This window comes from Notechis scutatus, chromosome 2 (genome assembly GCF_049901735.1).
Source record: "Notechis scutatus isolate UNSWTSFEM ecotype Mainland chromosome 2, rNotScu1.2, whole genome shotgun sequence".
Lineage (NCBI taxonomy): Eukaryota > Metazoa > Chordata > Lepidosauria > Squamata > Elapidae > Notechis > Notechis scutatus.
Window position 1 is genome coordinate 22,317,972 of NC_142010.1, and position 18,245 is coordinate 22,336,216.

At 43.6% G+C, this 18,245-nt stretch overlaps 1 protein-coding gene and 1 long non-coding RNA gene across 2 annotated transcripts; one reads left to right on the top strand and one right to left on the bottom strand.

The window, feature by feature from the left end:
* Window positions 1-1,750: 1,750 nt before the first annotated feature.
* LOC113421974 (uncharacterized) lies at window positions 1,751-10,458 on the bottom strand. Its single transcript, XR_015747450.1, has 3 exons — window positions 10,092-10,458; window positions 9,063-9,136; window positions 1,751-2,320 (listed from the first exon to the last, which is right to left on the bottom strand). It is a non-coding gene; the product is annotated as an uncharacterized LOC113421974 (long non-coding RNA).
* On the top strand, window positions 9,808-15,629 carry NDUFAF3 (NADH:ubiquinone oxidoreductase complex assembly factor 3). The gene is made up of 5 exons (XM_026682632.2): window positions 9,808-9,928; window positions 11,890-12,088; window positions 13,804-13,870; window positions 13,988-14,088; window positions 15,177-15,629. The coding sequence occupies exons 1-5, from the start codon at window positions 9,864-9,866 to the stop codon at window positions 15,267-15,269; spliced, it is 525 nt and encodes a 174-aa protein (XP_026538417.2). The 5' UTR covers window positions 9,808-9,863; the 3' UTR covers window positions 15,270-15,629.
* Window positions 15,630-18,245: the final 2,616 nt, after the last annotated feature.

The following is an 18,245-nucleotide window of genomic DNA, read 5'->3' on the forward strand; positions in this document are numbered from 1 at the left end:
ATCACCCCTTCCTAGATTACATGTCATTTTTATTTCAAATAATAGGCTCCTTATTCTTCAAGCCCTTGTTGACGATCTTATTCCACACACCGCAGCTGCAGAAAATCCAAGTAGGTACAATAAAGTCTCCATTCTGCCTTACACATACTCATGCCTCTCCCCAGATGAATATATCACAACCCAAATAAAATTAACTGGGAGGAGAAAGGCTTTGTTTAATTACAGCTTTCGTCTTAAACCAAGGTGCATACGGGTGCATGTCTGAGAGAGAAAGAAGAAACAGAAATGCAAGGCGCCAAAGAGGCTTCAGCATCCAGATGATCGCAGATGGCTTCAAAGGATGCCAGTAGGAAGGAGGAGGCAACAGAGGGATCGGGTCTGCCTCCCAGCCTATTAATGCAGTGACTCAGGAAACACAAGACCCCCACCAAGCAGCTTAGGGGAATTGGGTTTCAGGCATGGCTCTGATCCAATGTACAGGTGTGCTGGGCATCAATCTCTCTCTAATCTCCTAAGCCTCCTAACTGAGACAAGACAGCAAACTCGAGAGAAATATTATCACAACAATGATTGCAGATCCTTATTGCCACTGTGCAAATTTTGAATTCCTTACCCTTGTCTTGTCAAAATATTCTTGGCTTCCCTGCTAAGAAACAAGTGGAATTCTTCAAGGTTTTAAAGGTGGCCACCAGGCTGGGTTGTTTTTCAAGAGAAGAGAATATTCGTAGCTTGGAGTAGAACTGTACAGTCTTTAGTACTCCCTGACCTTCAGATAATTTTCTTGCAGGCATTTTATAACCCAAATTGTGCTTCATCAATTAGCAATCGTAACGAGTTAAAAACCCATTGTGTTTGTTGAGATCTTTTGAGATTATCAGAAATCTGTCTCTATGTGTGAGTTCACCAGTGTCATGCTCAATTGTGCTGGTAAAATTTCCTTGCTCCAAAACAGCTATTTTTGTGTACCCCTGCAAGGTTAAAAATACTGCCATTGGTGAGATGGGTGGCATATAAATATATAAACAAATAAATAACATCCAGATGGACATTGCTGGCAGAAGATGGCTGATATCGAAGTAATCAGAGGTGTCAAACTTGCGGCCCGCGGGCCAGATACGTCATGCCCACCCCGGTTTAGCAAAGGGGGGGAATTACTATACATCACGTGATGACGTGAGTCTGACACCCATGCACTGGATGAAAGTATCTCTAACGTTGTGTGCATATTTGCTGGAGCCTATGTTGGTGCAAATGTGAGGGCAAAGTACACACTCAGCCTTGTTGTAAGATCTGTTTCCCATGCTAGCAGCGTTGTTCTATTAACTAGTGATGGATACAAAGCAGAATTCAAATAAATGTTAAAAGAAACCTCCCAATCTATCCAATTCTGAATAGAAAGTCCCTCTGGGCTGTTGCTTGCGTAGTAGGGAGTTAGTTGTCTTCTCTGGTTGGAAACCATCTGGCACTGGTTTAACAGTCTCTCAGTAAACATCACACCCAGCATTTGAATTATGGTTACGTATGAACTATTTTGCCAGAGTCTGCTTTGCTGTGAGCAGCTTCCAGATCTAGGCTGCAAAAGTCTGGATAACCAGTAAATGACATAAATTTGTTTAAGGCTGTTGTATTTCTTTGTTCTTACCCAGTGCTCATTCAGAATTTTGCAGCCCAAACTCAGCCTGGCAACCTTACTGTAATACCATACCGTATTATGACATTTCATAAACATGCTTACCCATCTGTTGTTGGACAGAGTGAAATTTATTAGTATCTGTGTTCTCAATTAACATGCAGGTGCTGCCACCACTACCGCTGGTGGAAATACCCCAGCGTCCCCAAGGTTTAGTGTTTTCCACCCCTTCTCGTTTAGATTGATGGGGGATGCAGAGCAGGTGTGAAAAGTATAGAGAGGAAAGTTGCCAGGGTGCCAACTATCCTCAGGAGACATAAAGACTGAAATTCAAGTTGGCGTGTTTGCCTGATTCACCACATAAAAGAAAAATAGTTTTTAATGTGAATTTAACCCTTTACCTCCACTGATTCTGCAGCTGAGGAAGCCCCCACCTTAAGAGCAACCTAGGATCTTCCTCTGGAGTTTCACTAAGTCCTGGCATAGATTAGAGGCAAGGTTCCTTCTTCAGCTCTTTCCATGGCAGGTGGCAACTTCTAGCCTTAAGGCTGCAAACTGTTGTTGTTGTTGCTGCTGCTGTTGTTGTTGTAGGTCTCAGGGCTTCTTCTGACAGCATCACTGAATTTGAGCATGGCTGGACAGAGCACCATTGCTGAGCAGGTTCTAGCAAGGAAAACCATCGTGTGCAATCTAAAATTGAGTCACAGAGTATAAACAAAGAAGCACCCAGTTTCCCCTTGAAATTTGGATTAAAAGTCCCCCGAATCACAACCCAGGTCACTGTAGCCTTCATCCAGTTCTGTGCCCTGCCAGTCATTATGTGCCGTACCATTGGCCATTCCTGTCTGACTCTCAGTATTTTGGTCTGAAGGTGGTGGTTTCCACACCAGGAGCTGATGAGAAATCAGTCCAGTGCTGTTCTCCAGAGACCAAACTGAAATGAATATTCTAAAGAGCCCTTAATATAATGCTATGTTATCCCGCTGTATCTGTCCCCTTGGCTAGGACTTGTCTAATGTTTATTTGAAAATACATTCAGCAAAGGGCCTTTCCATCATTAAATCCAGCCCTTGGATTTCATCTCATTGTTTATAGCTGAAAGATTACTGATGTATAGCTTCTTAATTACCCCCAGGGGAGTACAGATACTTTAATTACTGGTTATCTTTCAGCTTTTTTCCTCGTTTATTTTTAAATAATAATATAGGACTGTTAAAAAAGAGAAGGGTAAAAAAAAGGAAAGAATAAATTGCTCCCAATCCACCTTCTCAGGAATATATGTAACGTGACACTAGAACAATTAAGAGTCTGTTCTGGGGACAATTAACTAAACTCACCTAAAATTAGTTAAGGATTGAACTGGGCATGATGTACAGATGGGCAAACTTCATTTACAAGCAGGGTTGCCAGTGGTTTTTGCTTAGCAAAAACCCTGTGTTTCAAATAAGGGTTGGACTTACATGAGACTTCATTAGTGATTGCAGCTTAGATTGAATGGGATTCATGAAAAAAAATATGTAAGTTGAGGGCTGCTTGGTGCTCTCTGAGTTTGGTTCTTTTCCTGCAGAGCTTTCTTTACACAAACTAGGTAAAATCACCAATGCATCATCATAATGTAAGTTGATCCGTCAGATAGGCAGAACCTAAAACCCATTGGAGGAAAAATCCAACGTTTTGAACTCAGACTGTAGTTTTATCGCAAGATAGGACCAGTGTTTTCTCAGGGTAGCTAGAGACAGTGGTGATGCTGAGACTAAATAGTCGGTTTGTCAATGTCTCTTTCTCCCCCCAAAAAGGGGGGGGGGGAGAAGATTTTCAAGCTACAGCCTGAAAGATTGTCTCACGAGGATTGAACAAAGCTTATAATTTGAAAAACGTTACATACAGGTAGTCCTTGACTTACGAACACAATTGAGCCCAGAATTTCCATTGCTAAGCAAGGCAGTTGTTCAGTGAGTTGCGCCCCATTGTATGATTTCTTTTTGCCACAGTTGTTAAACAAATCATTGCAGTTAACTGAATCATTAAGGGAATTTGGTTTCCCCCATTGACTTGGCTTATCAGAAGCTGGCTGGGAAGGTCACAAACTATGATCACATGACCCCAGGACTGTGCTACTGTCGTAAATACAGGCCAGTTGCCAAGCGCCCACATTTTGATCATGTGACCATGTGAAAGCTGCAATGTTCGTAATTGCGAAAAAACTGTCGTAAGTCAATTTTTTTTTAAGTGCCGTTGTAACTTTGAACGGTCCCTAATTAAATGGGTTGTAAGTTGAGGACTACCTGTAATGAATGACACAAATTCTGGAACTGGAAAAGCAAAAGGAGCATCAATATAAGAGTACAGCATAAGTCATGCATTCACCATCTGTGTAGAGTTAGTGTCTATACCAAAATAAAACAGGCAGACATTTGGCAATAGGCAATATAGGTAGACCTTTAATAGCATGGTATCTTAGTTAAAACAGCCTTTTCCAAGCCAGTGCCTCTAAGATTTAGGAAAATTCTGGATGCCACTTATCCAGGGGACCCCAGTTTGGAGGAAAATTGGGCTAGAACGATGGAAAAAGGAAACTTGCCAATTACTATTTCTCAACCTAACAGATTTTTGAGGTCTTCTGTAATGATTACACAGCAGAGCAGCAAGCTACAGTATGTATATATCTCAATTTCTTAGTGCAAAACAATATGCTTCATCAATAAATAAAACAATAGTATGATGAAACACGGTGAATATTTTAGATTTTTATCCTGCCTTTGTTACTTTATAAGGAACTCAAGGCAGTAAATACATCAAATATTCCTTCCTCCTCCTATTTTCCACACAACAACCATGTGAGGTGAATAGGATTGAGAGTGAGTGGCCCAAAGTCAGCCAGATGGCTTTCATGCTTCAGGCAGGACTAGAACACACCGCCTCCTGGTTTGTAGGCCATCACCTGAACCACTACACCAAATTGACTTCTACTTGTACTGAAAAAGAAAACCCGCTTCTCTTTTGTTTTTCATTTGGCCATGGATTTCCCTTTGGTTTATTGTTTTTTCTCAGGTAGAACCGGTCTGTCAGGGCAACCTGGTCTACCCAATTATTGGGATGGAGCATATTGCTTCCGTTTTCGCCTTTCAGCCCCAATCCAGGTAAAAAACATAAATGTAACTTTGGTTGATTGGATTTTTTTTTTCTTGGTTGGTTGGTTGGATTTTATATTTGAATTTATTCTATTGCTGTATTTAAAAGCATATCTTTTGTGCTTTCACCCTATTCTGAAAGCACTAGAAAACGCCTTGGCATATTTTTAAAATAAATTCATATAAGCCATGTACACATATAGGTAGCTGGCAAGGCCCTTGTGTTTAATTAATTGGCATGATGGGGGAGGGTTTGAGGGATTAAAAGGCAACTTATACTACTATATTACTTAGCCTCTTCTTGCTATAAATAAAGAGATCCAACTAAGTGAAAGTTTTTACAATGGCTGTCATTTGGGAGAAGTGCATTGTCTATGTTTTCAAGACATTGAAGTGGTACCATTAGTTGTGAAATCCCCAGCACTTCAATAGCCATAAAACCAAACCAAACACATCTAAAATTACTCTTTTGTTTTCCTTCATTTTAAATGCAGGGCTATTAACATTCAATGTTTCCTTATCCATAAAACTCAGCTCCATCTGGTGGTAGCACAAGAAAGAAACCTTGGGTGAGAATTATTTTAGATGCTTGAGGGAGACATTTCTGCCTTAGTATACAAGTAGCCCTTGATTTATAACCATTCGTTTAGTGGCTGTTAACAATGGCACTGAAAAAAGTGACTTATGATCAGTCGTTGGCCTTATGACTGTCACAGCATCTCCACAGTCATGGTGATCAAAGTTTGGGTGCTTGTCAATCAACATGTATCTACAATGATCACAGCCATCCCTGGATCATGTGATTGCCATTTTACGACTTTCCCAGCTGGTTTCCGACAAGCAAAGTCAATGGGGATTCATTTAAAGACCACATTATTCACTTAACAACTGATACGATTTACCTTAACAGTTGTGGCAAAAAAAATATATTAAAAAATGGCTGCCACTCATTTAACCACCACCCTTGCTTAGCAACAGAAATTCTGATCCCAGTGTTAGTCGTACGTTGAGGACTACCTATATTAGGAATCAAGACACTGAAAAGATGACTTTAAGTGAAAATTAGTTTTACTTTTCAGCCTCTAGACAATAACATAAAAACTTGTTTTTTTATTATTAAGTGTTGTACCTTATGATTCTTGACTCTTGATGAATGTATCTTTTCTTTTATGTACACTGAGAGCATTTGCACCAAGACAAATCCCTTGTGTGTCCAATCACACTTGGCCAATAAAGAATTATTAAAGAATTATTACAAGGGCAAATAGGCTGAAAAACAGCTTCTATATCCTAGGGCAGTAGCTCTCTTGAATTCTACTATATAGTGCAGTGTTGGTGCGGTGTCGGGGGGGTTCGGTTCAATGTGTGGAGGGTGAAGGATGTGTGTTTGTGTTTATTTTCATGGTCATGGTCATGATGTGCACTGAAGATGGTGTTTGATTTCGTTGTATGAGGTACAATGACAATAAAAAGGTAAAAAAGTAAAGTAATTCTAATCTTAAAAACTTGTTGAAAAATAGATGATTACTCCACATTCAAGTACCACATTCTAAAGAAGTAACTGGGACCCACTTAAGGTATATTCTAAAGACTAATATCTAATCCTAGCCTGTCTCTCTAAAGATCCTATTTGAACATTTGAAGGTTCACTTTCTTTTTAGCTACTTAGGATCCTGCGGATGAGTGATAATCATGACCAAGATCCCCAATTGCGCTTGGCTGGAGAAAGCTGCCTCTTGTGTCTTGGAAGCAAAAAACTGTTAAGATAAGTAAAAATTACTGTATTGGAGAAGATTCCTGAGAGTATTGTCCCTGTTTATCTGTATTTACTTCTTTTGTTCTTGTTTATGTTCATACTTATACTTGTTATCTTGTACATGTTTGACAAATAAATTAAATTAAAATAAAATAAGTATCCTGGATGCTGGATAGCCAAGAAAACAAGCTGATGGATCCAGCTTCCAAACAAATCAATCCAGTTTTCATTCAAGCCACAAATGACCAGGTTCACATTGTCCTACTTCAGACACATGCAAGGACCCAGCACTCTGGAAAAGACTCTAATACCGGGAAAGGTGGAAAGAAAGAAGAGGACAAGATGGATGGATGCCATCACAGTGTTTGGTGGTGGATGCACCTTTGGAATTGCTGAAGGATCAGCTTAGGGACAGATCATCACAGAGAAAACCCACGTGGTCGCTAGGTGTAATTGTATGTGAGAAAGACCTTGGGAGACAGAAGGAAGAACCCCAGACCAGGCAAGATCAGATAAAAGGCAGCTGAGCTTCCAGAAGGAACAGGACATGGCAAATATCTTAGAAAGCACCCTCTCTTCTTCCTTGGAGTGTAAAGGCGATGGGAGAGAGATGTTATTTCAGACCTGCATGATTCTGTTAATGTAACCTTACAGCAAAGATAGGGCTAGTATTCCTGGGTGAGCTTAACTGGACTTCCTCATACAGTTCCCACTAAGAATGGAAAATGACTGGTACATAATCAGCATTAACAAAACTAGTATGAGGTGGGCAGTATTAGAACCTGCTTCAAATCTGAATACCAAAGTTGCTAGATACTATTCTGAACAAAATCCAGAGTGAAAGGCCTACAGGGTCTAGAGTGCCCTTCTCCAACTCAGTGCCCTCTGTTACATACATTTACAGGTAGTCCTTGAGTTACGAGTTACAATTGAACCCAAAATTTATGTTGCTAAGTGAAACATTTGTTAAGTTTCTTTTGTTAGTTAAGTTCACTAACAGAAGTGAAACATTTGTTATGTTGCTAAGTGAAACATTTGTTTGCCCCATTTTATGACTTTTCTTGCCACAGTTCTTATGTGAATTGTTGTAATGACGAGGCAGTCGAGTTGTTTGATCATGAACTGAATTATGATAATCTTTATTGGAGTATAGTCTTGCATTTATACACATTTTTAATTATCCTCCATCATTGGTTAACTTTGGTTACTGCTTAACTTTCGTTACTGTTTAGTACAGTAATCCAGTGGTCCCCAACCTTTTTGTACCAGGGACCGGTTTCAAGCAGAAACATTTTTTCAAGGACGGGGGGAGAGAGAATCGAGTTTGGTAGTTTGCTTGCAGACGTTTCATTACCTGACTAGGTAACATCTGATGTTGTTACCTAGTCGGGTAATAAAACGCCTGCCAGCAAACCACCAAGTTCAGGGAGCGCCTCGGCCCTGCCTCCCTCAGCCCCATCCCTCAGGTGTCTCCCTCCTCCCTCCTCAGGTGTCTGCCTCGTTCCTCTCTCAGTCACTCTATCGCTCCTCCAGCAGCCCAGAGCGGGGTGGCCTGTCGCCACAGCTTCGGCGCCCGTTCACCCCACCGCCGCCGCCGTTCAATCCACAGTGCTCCGTTTACCTGCCTGCCTGCCTGCCTTCTTCGTTTCGGAGCAGCTTCGGCTGATAAAAAGAGGCGAATAGTTATTATTCTCAGCTGAAGCTGCTCCTAAACAACCAGACAGGCAGGCAGGCAGGCAGAACGGAGCACTGTGGATTGAACCGCGAGCGGGCGGGCGGGCGGGGTGGGGTGAAACGGGCGCTTCGGGAAGCTGCGGCGACAGGAAAGCCACCCCCGGCTTCTTTGAAGCAGTTTCTTCCTGGGCTGGTGGAGGAGCGAGAGAGCGACTGAGAGAGCTGAGCCAGAGAGCAGGACAGGCTTCGGTTGCTTCCTCCCTCCCCTTCTTTCATTTGTGTCCTTGATCCCCGATCCCAGCAGCATTCACCGAAGGCGAAGAAAGCCGCCATTTTTTTTTCTTTGCGGCCCGGTAAAGAGTGCTCCACGGCCCGGCACCGGTCCGCGGCCCGGTGGTTGGGGACCCCTGCAGTAATCCATACAATTAATTATCTCTAGTTAAAGTCTAACATATGTCTACTTCCCCTCTCTAATCCTCCTTTATCCATAGATTAGTGACTTTGTTTGCCTGCGTTGTATTTGCTTGGAAACATTCTTTATCTGAGGTTTGCCATCCGAGATTGGAACATTCCTGCAATTACAACTCTACAGTGAATCACTGCAGTTATTAAGTTAGTAATGGTTGTTAATTGAATCTGGATTTCCCATTGACTTTGCTTGTCAGTAGGTCGCAAAAGCTAATCACATGAGCCCAGGACATTGCAACCGTCATAAATATGAACCAGTTGCAAAGCAGCTGAACGTTGATCATTTGATTATGGGGATGCTGCAATGGTTGTAAATGTGAAAAAACGAGCACAAGTCAGTTTTTTCAGTGCCATTGTAAGTTTGAACAGTCACTAAATGAAGTTTTGTAAGTTTAGGACTTACCTTTAGTAGATATGCGTCTTTATATAGCACTGCCTTCTGCAGTGGGAATAAGAATGTATCCAATATCTCATGGGCTGCCATAAAGAAGAGGGAGTCAAGCTATTCTCCAAAGCACCAGAGGGCAGGACAAGAAACAATGGATGGAAACTAATCAAGGAGAGAAGCAATCTGGAATTAAGGAGAAACTTACTAACAGTGAGGACAATTAACCAGTGGAGCAGCTTGCCTCCAGAAATTGTGGGTGCTTCATTTATTTTATTTATTTTTATTTAGTTAGTTTGTCAAGCATGTATGAGAAAACAAGCGTAAGTATGAACATAACACATAAACATATCAGTATAAACAGGTATAACTATACAGATAATAAATGAGCATGAATAAATGGGAACCATAGGACAGGGATGGTAGGCACGCTGGTGCGCTTATGCGTGCCCCCTTACAGGCCTCTTAGGAATGGGGTGAGGTCCACGGTAGACAGTTTAAAGTTAGGAAGTTTTTAAAGAAGAGACTGAAATAGTATAGGATCTCCCGCTTGAGCAGGGGGTTGGACTAGTCCAGGGGTCTCCAACACCTTCGCAACTTTAAGCCTGGAGGACTTCAACTCCCAGAACTTCGCCAGGCTTAAAGTTGCTAAGGTGTTGGAGACCCCTGGATTAGAAGACCTCCAAGGTCCCTTCCAGCTCTAAGCTGATTGATTGATTGATTGGACAAGGCGGCATGCGGACGGCTGCGCGTCCTCGCTCCGACGACCGCGAGAGGGCGGTCGTCGGCCAGGCCCCGCCCGCTCTACCCGCCGCTCTCATGGCTGCCCTCCGGTCGCTGGGCTCCACTCTCGTCTGGAGAGCAAGGCCGGCTTTCACTCGCAGGTCAGTGTGTAGCCAACGGGGCTGCAGCCGAAAAGCGCCCGTCGCCCCTTTGCTGCAGCAGCTGCGTTTCGGCTCGCGCTTGGGGAGGCTCCGCCGCTCCGCTCCTCGCCTCCCGCCGTGCCCGCGAAAGAAATGCCCGGGGGCTGCTCGGCTCCCAACTGACCTTGGCTGAAGCTCAGCAAGCCGGATTTCGACAGGGGCGCTCGGAGAAACGCCGTTTCGATCCTGGGGAAGGGCGGAAGGAGCCTGTCCAGAGAAGGCGGGAGTGCAAACTCTCTACACATGTGGCTGTGAAAACTCCTCCCCAGTAGGAGCTTGCCTGCAGGGGGGAATTAAATCTCTCTCTCTCTCTCATTTTTCCTGCGAAGGAAGGGGGGAAAAAAAAGAACTGGCTTGGTTTAGTTGTGACGTAGAAAGTTGCCCGGCAACTGTTCTGGCGGGATTTGTAAACCATGGTTGGAGTCTGAGTTTAAATCGGATTTGATGTTGGAGATCTGCTTGTCAGGATGCAGAGGAATCCTCTGGGAAGGGAAGGGAAGGGAAGGGAAGGGAAAGGCTCTTTCCTCACCCAGTGCACGACTCATTTGGAAGGGAGTTTGGGGGTGGGGGAGTGTACACTGTTTTACATGCACACCCTTTTCAAAGCCATTTGTAATTGCAGGCAGACCTCAACTTAAGAGCACAATTGAGCCCCAAATTTCTGTTGCTAAGCTGGTTGAATGAGTTTTGCCTCATATTTTATGACTTCTCTTGCCACACCCCTGTTCAGTGAATCCCTGCTGCTGGTAAATATAAACAACATGGTGGTTAAATGAATCTGGCTTCCTGCCTGACTTCGCTTATCAGAAGGTCGCAAAAGGGAATCGATCACATGCCCCACCTGCAATTGTCATAAATACGAACCGACTGCCAGGCATCTGAATTTTGATCACATGATCTTGGGGATTCTGTGATGGCTGCAAGTGTGAAAAAATGGTCCTGTCACATAGGTCGCTTTTTTCAGTGATGATGTAACTTTGAAACTAACTGTTGTAAGTCGAGGATTACCTGTACCTTGTTTCAAGAGCTTTAAAACCATTGAGAAACCAGTAGTATCAACAGTAATGGGGCAGTTGAATGTTACAGAAGAGAGAGTGCCAAAACTATTTAATTATGCCATTCCATCCAGAGCACTTACCTCATAAAAATTGTATTGCTGGCTGGAGTATTCTGGCAGTTGAAGTCCACACATCTTAAAATAGCTTAAGGAAAGGGGAAAACTGCAATAAAGGGATGTAAATTATTCTGGATTAAAATAAGAGGACAAAGGCAAATAACCTTCTGCCTACTATAATTTAAATGCTGTTTCTTTTTCCACATTGTAGCTAGAAATACAGATAGTCCTCAACTTAACAGCAGTCACTGCAAAATGTGACTTTTCACACTTATGACCATTGCAGCCTCCCCATGGTCACATGATGAAAATTCAGATGCTTGGCAACTGACTCATATTTATGACGCTTACACTGTCCCAGAATCATGTGGTCCTCTGTTTGCAACCTCCTGACAAGCAAAGTCAACGGGGAAGCCAGATACACTTAACCATGTTACTAATTTAACAGCTGCAGTGGTTCACGTAACAACCATCGTAAGAAAGGTCATAAAATGGTGCAAAGCTCAATGACATTCACACTTAGCAACAGAAACCTTGGGTTCAGTTGTGATGGTAAGTTGAGGACTACTTGTAACTAGACCACAATTTTATTTCCCCATCACGCACAGATTTTTAACCAACATTCAAGGTTACTTTTCTGTCTGTCCTTTTTGGATATGGGTCAACCCCAGATGGCAGCCCCTCGGGTTTCCATTTAGTTAGTGATTCATGTAATTATCCAGTAAAAGTATAGTTGGTTAACTGGCATTTTGACTTACTGGTCAGGCCTACTGCCATTATCTCACATTCTCTCTCTCTCTCTTTTCAGTTTTAGGCAACCTCAGCGAAATCATCGCCTCACGCCTTCCGATGATGAGCTTCTCCAGAAAACAACACTCCATCGTTTAGAAAGAGAATCACCAAACATCATCTTTATTGAAAATTGCACTAATTATGGTTTCTCCATCAATGGGAACACAGTGGTAGGCCCTTGCGCTATTTTGCCACAAGCAATCCTGCAGTGGAATGTGAGTTAAGTTTTTTCAGTTCCTTGATAGAGATACATGAATCTCTTCAGTTCAGGATATATACTTTCTAATTTTAATACATTTTTCCTTAAATCCATTTGCAGTGAGTCCTTGCTTAATGATGGGAACTTCCATTACTGAGCAATATTTTTGTAAAGCGCAATGACCCCGCTTAGCGATGGCAGTTCCAGCAGTTCCTGCTGGCTTCCCAAATGACTTTGCTTGTGGGAAACTGCCAAGTATGTTCACATGATATTGGGGCGCTGTGATAGTCAGAAATCAGGGCTGGTGGCTGAACAATTGGGTTGTGATCATGTGACTACAAGGTCACTGCAGCAGTGAGATTTTCTAAGATCCGTCATAACTACTACTCATTTAGTGCCATCACGAGTTTGAATGGTTGCTGAGTGAGCATCATTCAGTAAGGACCCCTGTAACGTGCCAGTTTGCGATTCACGTAGAATAATGCTTTTAGTGGAAACTTGGATGTGTTTTAATGCATAAAACTCCTGCTCGCCTTCAGAGATCATATAGTCCCGTAATGGCAAACCGTAATGGCACGCGTGCCACAGGTGGCACACAGAGCCATTTGTGCGGGCATGCGAGCTCCAGCCAAACTTACCTGCACTGTGCATGCACGTGCCTCCCAGCTGATTTTTGCCCCGTTTGAGGCTGTTTTCGCCCTCCTGGAGGCTCAAGGGAAGCCTCTGCAGCCTCGGGAGGCCGAAAAACGGGCCTACTGGAAATACCAGAAGTGCCGAAACAGGCCCCTTTTCAGCCTCCCGAGACTCCTGAGACTTTCCTTGTGTCTCCAGGAGGGCGAAAACAGGCCTCCCCCAGGCTCCAGAGGCCCTCTCGGGGCTGAAAACGGGCACTTCCGGTATTTCCTGAAGGGCCGTTTTTCGACCTGCAGAGGCTTCCCTCGAGCCTCCAGGAGGGCGAAAACAGCCTCTAACAGGCCGAAAATCAGCTGGCAAGCAAAATCAGCTGGCATGCACGCAAGCACAGTGCAGGTAAGGGGGCAGGGCGGGGGTGTTGCGCGTGCATGCACAGGGGGGCAGGCTGCATTGCATTGTGGGTGCCGGCACATGCACGCTATCGCATGCGCATTTTTGGCACACCACAACAAAAAGGTTTCCCATCACTGATACTGTCTAGATCAGGGGTCCCCAACCGCCGGTCCGTGGACCGGTCCCGGTCCGCGGAACAAGTCTTACCGGGCCGCTGGTTGCTTGGCGCCACCATCTTTTTGGTAAAAAGTGCTTCCGGTGAGCTTTTCCGGTAGAAAGCTCACCGGAAGCACTTTTTCATCAAAAAGATGGCGGCACAGCGCTTCGGTGAGCTTTTCCGGGTAGAAAGCCATTTCTACCCGAAAAAGCTCATCGAAGCGCTGGCGCCGCCATCTTTTGACGAAAAAGTGCTTCCGGTGAGGTCACTGGAAGCACTTTTCGTCAAAAAAAGATGGCGGCGCCCAGCTGATGCCGGTACCGGGCCGCGGCGTCAAAAAGGTTGGGGATCACTGGCCTAGATAAAGCACTGTTTCTCAACCTTTGCCAACTTGAGATGTGTGGACTTCAACATGCCTGCTGGAGAATTCTGGTAATTGAAGTCCATACATCTTCAAGTGGTCAAGGATGAGAAACAGTGATTTTTGTTACGCTGCGTATTCACTAATGGAAGAGTTTGTTTTTTTATAATTTTGTTTTAAATTCCAGGTTGGCACATATAAAGATATTATTCCAGAGAGTCTTACTCTGTTCTATATGCTGGAGCCCAAAATAGGTACAAAATAACTGTGAATCTTGGGCTGGGCTTTAAGAGGGCTTTTGTCAGTTTCAGTCTTAAGAAGGAAATGTCATCTCACCATCCTTCCCTGCCTTCACCTGTTGGTTGTCCTAGAAATTGTGGTCCTGGGAACGGGAGCTAAAGTAGAGAGGCTGGATCCCGATATCCTGAAGTGTTTGCAGCAGCGTGGGATTGCTGTGGAAATACAAAGCACGGTAAGAGACGGTGTGGTAAGGACAGGAAGAAGCAGATAGCAAGAAAGATCAGGGGAGAAAGCAATGCTAGTAGTGTTTTCTTCTTCTGGTCTAGGATTTCAAGAAACCTCAAAATATAAAAAGCTGGGTGGCACAGGCAGCATGGGACCTCACTACCTGCTGCAGTATTCAGCATTCTTAGCATTCTTATTTAGGTTGCATACTTAAAGTCCTCATTTGTTTCTTTAAAGTACAGAGAAAAGCACATGGAGCTTATTTTTATCTCCAGAAGTATTTCCTTGGATCATATGTGCCAGGAAATTCAGCCAGTGATGCCTTTGGCATTTTGCAATGGAATTTGTATTGCTCTTTTCTTTCCTGACAGTTAGAACAATTAATCAGTGGAACAACTTGCCTCCAGAAGTTGTAAATGCTCCAACACTGGAAGTTTTTAAGAAGAGATTGGACAACCATTTGTCTGAAATGGTAGAGGGTTTCCTGCTTAAGCAAGGGGTTGGACTAGAAGACCTCCAAGGTCCCTTCCAACTCTGTTATTCTATTCTATTCTATTCTTCTCCGTATGCATTGGTATAGTGATTCACTAAACCAGGGGTCTTCAAACTTGACAGCTTTAAGACTTGACTTCAACTCTCAGAATTCCTCTTCCAGTCATGTTAGCTCAGGAATTCTGGGAGTTGAAGTCCACAAGTCTTAAACTTGCCAAGTTTGAAGAGCCTTGCGCTAAACCATGAACTAGCAATACAAATAAGACTCTCATTTTTTTCTCCATACTGATTCCTTTGGTTGGGGTGCATTTTTCCTTACTGGCTTTGAACTTGGACCCAGGTGCCCAGTGTACATAGCTTCTTATGGATGGAAACTAATCAAGGAAAGAACCAACCTAGAACTAAGGAGAAATTTCCTGACAGAACAAATCAGTGGAAGGACCTGCCTTCAGAAGTTCTAGGTGCTCCAACACTGGAGGTTGTGAAGAAGAGATTGGACAATATAAGGTTTCCAGCTTGAGTGGTGGGTTGGAGTAGAAGACCTCCAAAGTTCTTCCCAACTGTGCTATTCTTTGATTCTTTCTCATCTCTTTGGCTCCACAGCCTAACGCTTGTGCCACTTTCAACTTCCTGGTAAGCGAACGACGTGTGACAGCTGCTGGACTCATACCTCCTCCTCCTGCCATGTTTGAATAAGCCTTTAAGGGTAAGATGAGACGAGAGGCGTTCTAAGAAAGAGACTCTACTGTCATGGTTGCCTGGCCCTTCAGGGATCCATCAGCTGCTTCTCCCAGTCGCAGACAAGCATCAGCTGTAAGACGTTGCCAAAAGAGCTGTAATCCCCCCAGGATTACAGCTAGATCTGAGGCAAGCTGCTCCTTCTTGCAGTGCAGCATGAGCCCAGCGTGGAAAAGAAGGCCCGAAAGGGATTGTCACCACTTGTTTGTGTCTTGTATCTAGTTGTTATCTGAAACGACTGCAGGCTGCTAGTGAATTTCTGTCCTCGGAGGAAATCTGCCAGATAAGACTGAAATAAAATTATTTGTCCAAAATTGATTTATAGTCTTTGAGATGAAGTTTTAATGTGGAGTTTTCTACCCACACTGTGATCTCATTTATTTTGTGTGTGTGTGTGTGTGTTTTCTATGTATACAAACCTGTGCTTGACCCTGCTTAGGATATCATACATTATCAGTGACCTGCAATTTAAGTTTTTAATAAATCATAAAAAGAACATGTGAAAACATATAAGGAAGATATCTAATCTCCTCACCCTATTGGCAATATTCATAGCCCATTCCAGAGAGCATGCCAGCAAGTTTTTCTGTGTTCTGCAGGTGGTATGTGCCTGCACATGGTAGTTGCAGTGGGAGGGAGTAGGTTCTGGGGGCTCATGGTTTAGGAAGCAAGAGGGATGTGCCTCATGGTTAGCTTATAGCTTAGCATTGATGTGAGGCTTGATGTAAGCTGTAAGCTGCCTTTTGAGTGAAATGTCATTTAAAAGGCCTATCTGGCAGACCATGTGCAAATCTGCTTAAAAGGTAGCCCTCAGGAACAAGCGTAGCAGCATGTTTTGGTATCCGGTTTCCAGTTGTATGCCTGGGTGGGCGGCTCAATAGCAAAAGCAATTAGACTTATATGCCACTTGATGGTCCTTTACAGCCCCCCTCTTAAGTAGTTTACAGAGTCAGCATATTGTCCCCAACAATCTGGGTCCTCATTTTACCAACCTCAGAAAGGTAGAAGTCAACCTTGAGCCAGCCAGGATCGAACTCCAGCCTGTGGGCAGAGTTAATCTGCAATACTATATTCTAACCACTGTGCCATCACTGCGACTGAAAGTCTGTGTCCTGTCAATGAAAGCTCAGACGATACTCCAGGCCCTCTTGAACTTGGGATAGTTTGCTTAGGAAACGTGCATTCTGTCCTAAGGCCATAGCCTCTCCTGCCATCCTGCAGAACAAAGCGCTGGTATACCATATTGCTTAGCTTAAGCATAGTTTTAAGGAGCACGTTATACAGGTAGCCCTTGACTTACAACAATTCATTTAGTGACCGCTCGAAGCTACAGTGGCACTGAAATAAGTGACTTATGACAGCTTTTCACACAACTGTTGCGGCATCTTCAGGGTCACAGAGTCCAAATTCAGATGCTTGACAACTGATTCATATTTATGACGGTTGCCATATCCCAGGGTCATGTGATCAGCTTTTGCGACCTTCTGACATCCAGATCCACTTAACAACTGTGTTACTAACTCAATAAGTGCAGTGATTCACTTAACCACTGTGGCAAGAAAGGTTGTAAAATGGGGGAAAATTCATTTGTTTCAGTTAGCAGCAGAAATTGTGGGCTCAATTGTGGTCGTAAGTCAAAGACTATCTGTATTGCACATGTGTGCCTCTGGCAAAGCTAAGTGAACTCTGAACTTTGAGGTGGTGGCAGTATTTAAACAAATACACCAAGGACAGGGCTGCCCTTTGCCAGGACTTGTGGAAGAGTCAACAGATATGTCATGATATATCTAAGTGGATCCCAAATCTTTTACAGTAACAGAAAGCCATTTTGGTTCTCAGATTTAAGTCCTCCAGGAAAGCTAACATATTTCATACCCCCATTACCATGAATCTGTGTTTATTTCCCCTGAGAAAAGATAGGAAATGAGCTTTTAGTGGAACAGTTTAGTAGTTTGATTCAAGACAAAAAAATGGCTGAACTTAGACGCACAAACTGCAACTGTTTAAACCAGGGGACTCCAACCGTGACCACTTTAAGACTTGTGGACTTCAACTCCCAGAATTCCTCAGCCAGCTGTGCCACAAGTCTTAAAGTGGCCAAGGTTGGTTGGAGACCCCTGGTTTAAACCAAATGCGTATTTTTATAGGAACACCCAGCAGAGGGCAGTCATGTGATACCAGAATACCTACTTTAGGGAGTTGGGGGACAGGTGCTGTTGCTGCACAAGGGCCCTTGCAAGCGATTAGGCAGCTAATTGCCTTTGAATGTAAGGTAACTTAAGTCCTGTTGATAGGCATTTGTTTATCAAATCAAGGAATCTGTACAAGTAACTAATGCATCTTTCCCTAAAATATGTTTACAGAACGCTTCACTAAGATACAGCATAAACCATTGACATGCTTACCTTAAAAATTGAAGGTTTGATTGATTGATTGTTTGAGTGGTCTCTAATGAGACTACAGAGATATATGTCCACATAGTTGGGTTGACATTTTGGGGGGAAGTGATTTGGAAAGGCCGACTTGGGTCCTGGCTTGCCTTGTGCCTAACACAGGACTAGAACTCCAGGTTCCCAGTTTTCAGTCCAGTGCTTTTAAACATTACACCAAACTGGCTCTTCAATTTGCACAAGCAACAGATGTTCCAAAGGCCATCAAATAAACATTTGTCCATTCTCCCATAGGATCCTCTAAAACAAAGCTGTCAAACTCGTGGCCCACAGGCCAGCTGCGTCACACACTTGCCACACCCACCCCGGGTTTAGCGAAGGGGGGAAAAAAGGTCGTGACACGTCACGTGATGCTGCGAGTTTGACACCCCTACGCTAGAAACATTTCACTATTAGCTTTTCCAGGCCAATCAAAACAAGAACAGATTTTTAACAAAGTTCCTAAAGTTAGTTTACAAGAGTTATAGGCTACTGTGACAGCAGC

Excerpts from the sequence above, each read along its gene's own strand:
- NDUFAF3 (XM_026682632.2), top strand. The coding sequence starts at position 9,864 with ATGGCTGCCCTCCGGTCGCTGGGCTCCACTCTCGTCTGGAGAGCAAGG. Across the intron at positions 13,871-13,987 it reads TATGCTGGAGCCCAAAATAG|AAATTGTGGTCCTGGGAACG; the intron begins GTACAAAATAAC and ends TGGTTGTCCTAG. Across the intron at positions 14,089-15,176 it reads CTGTGGAAATACAAAGCACG|CCTAACGCTTGTGCCACTTT; the intron begins GTAAGAGACGGT and ends TTGGCTCCACAG.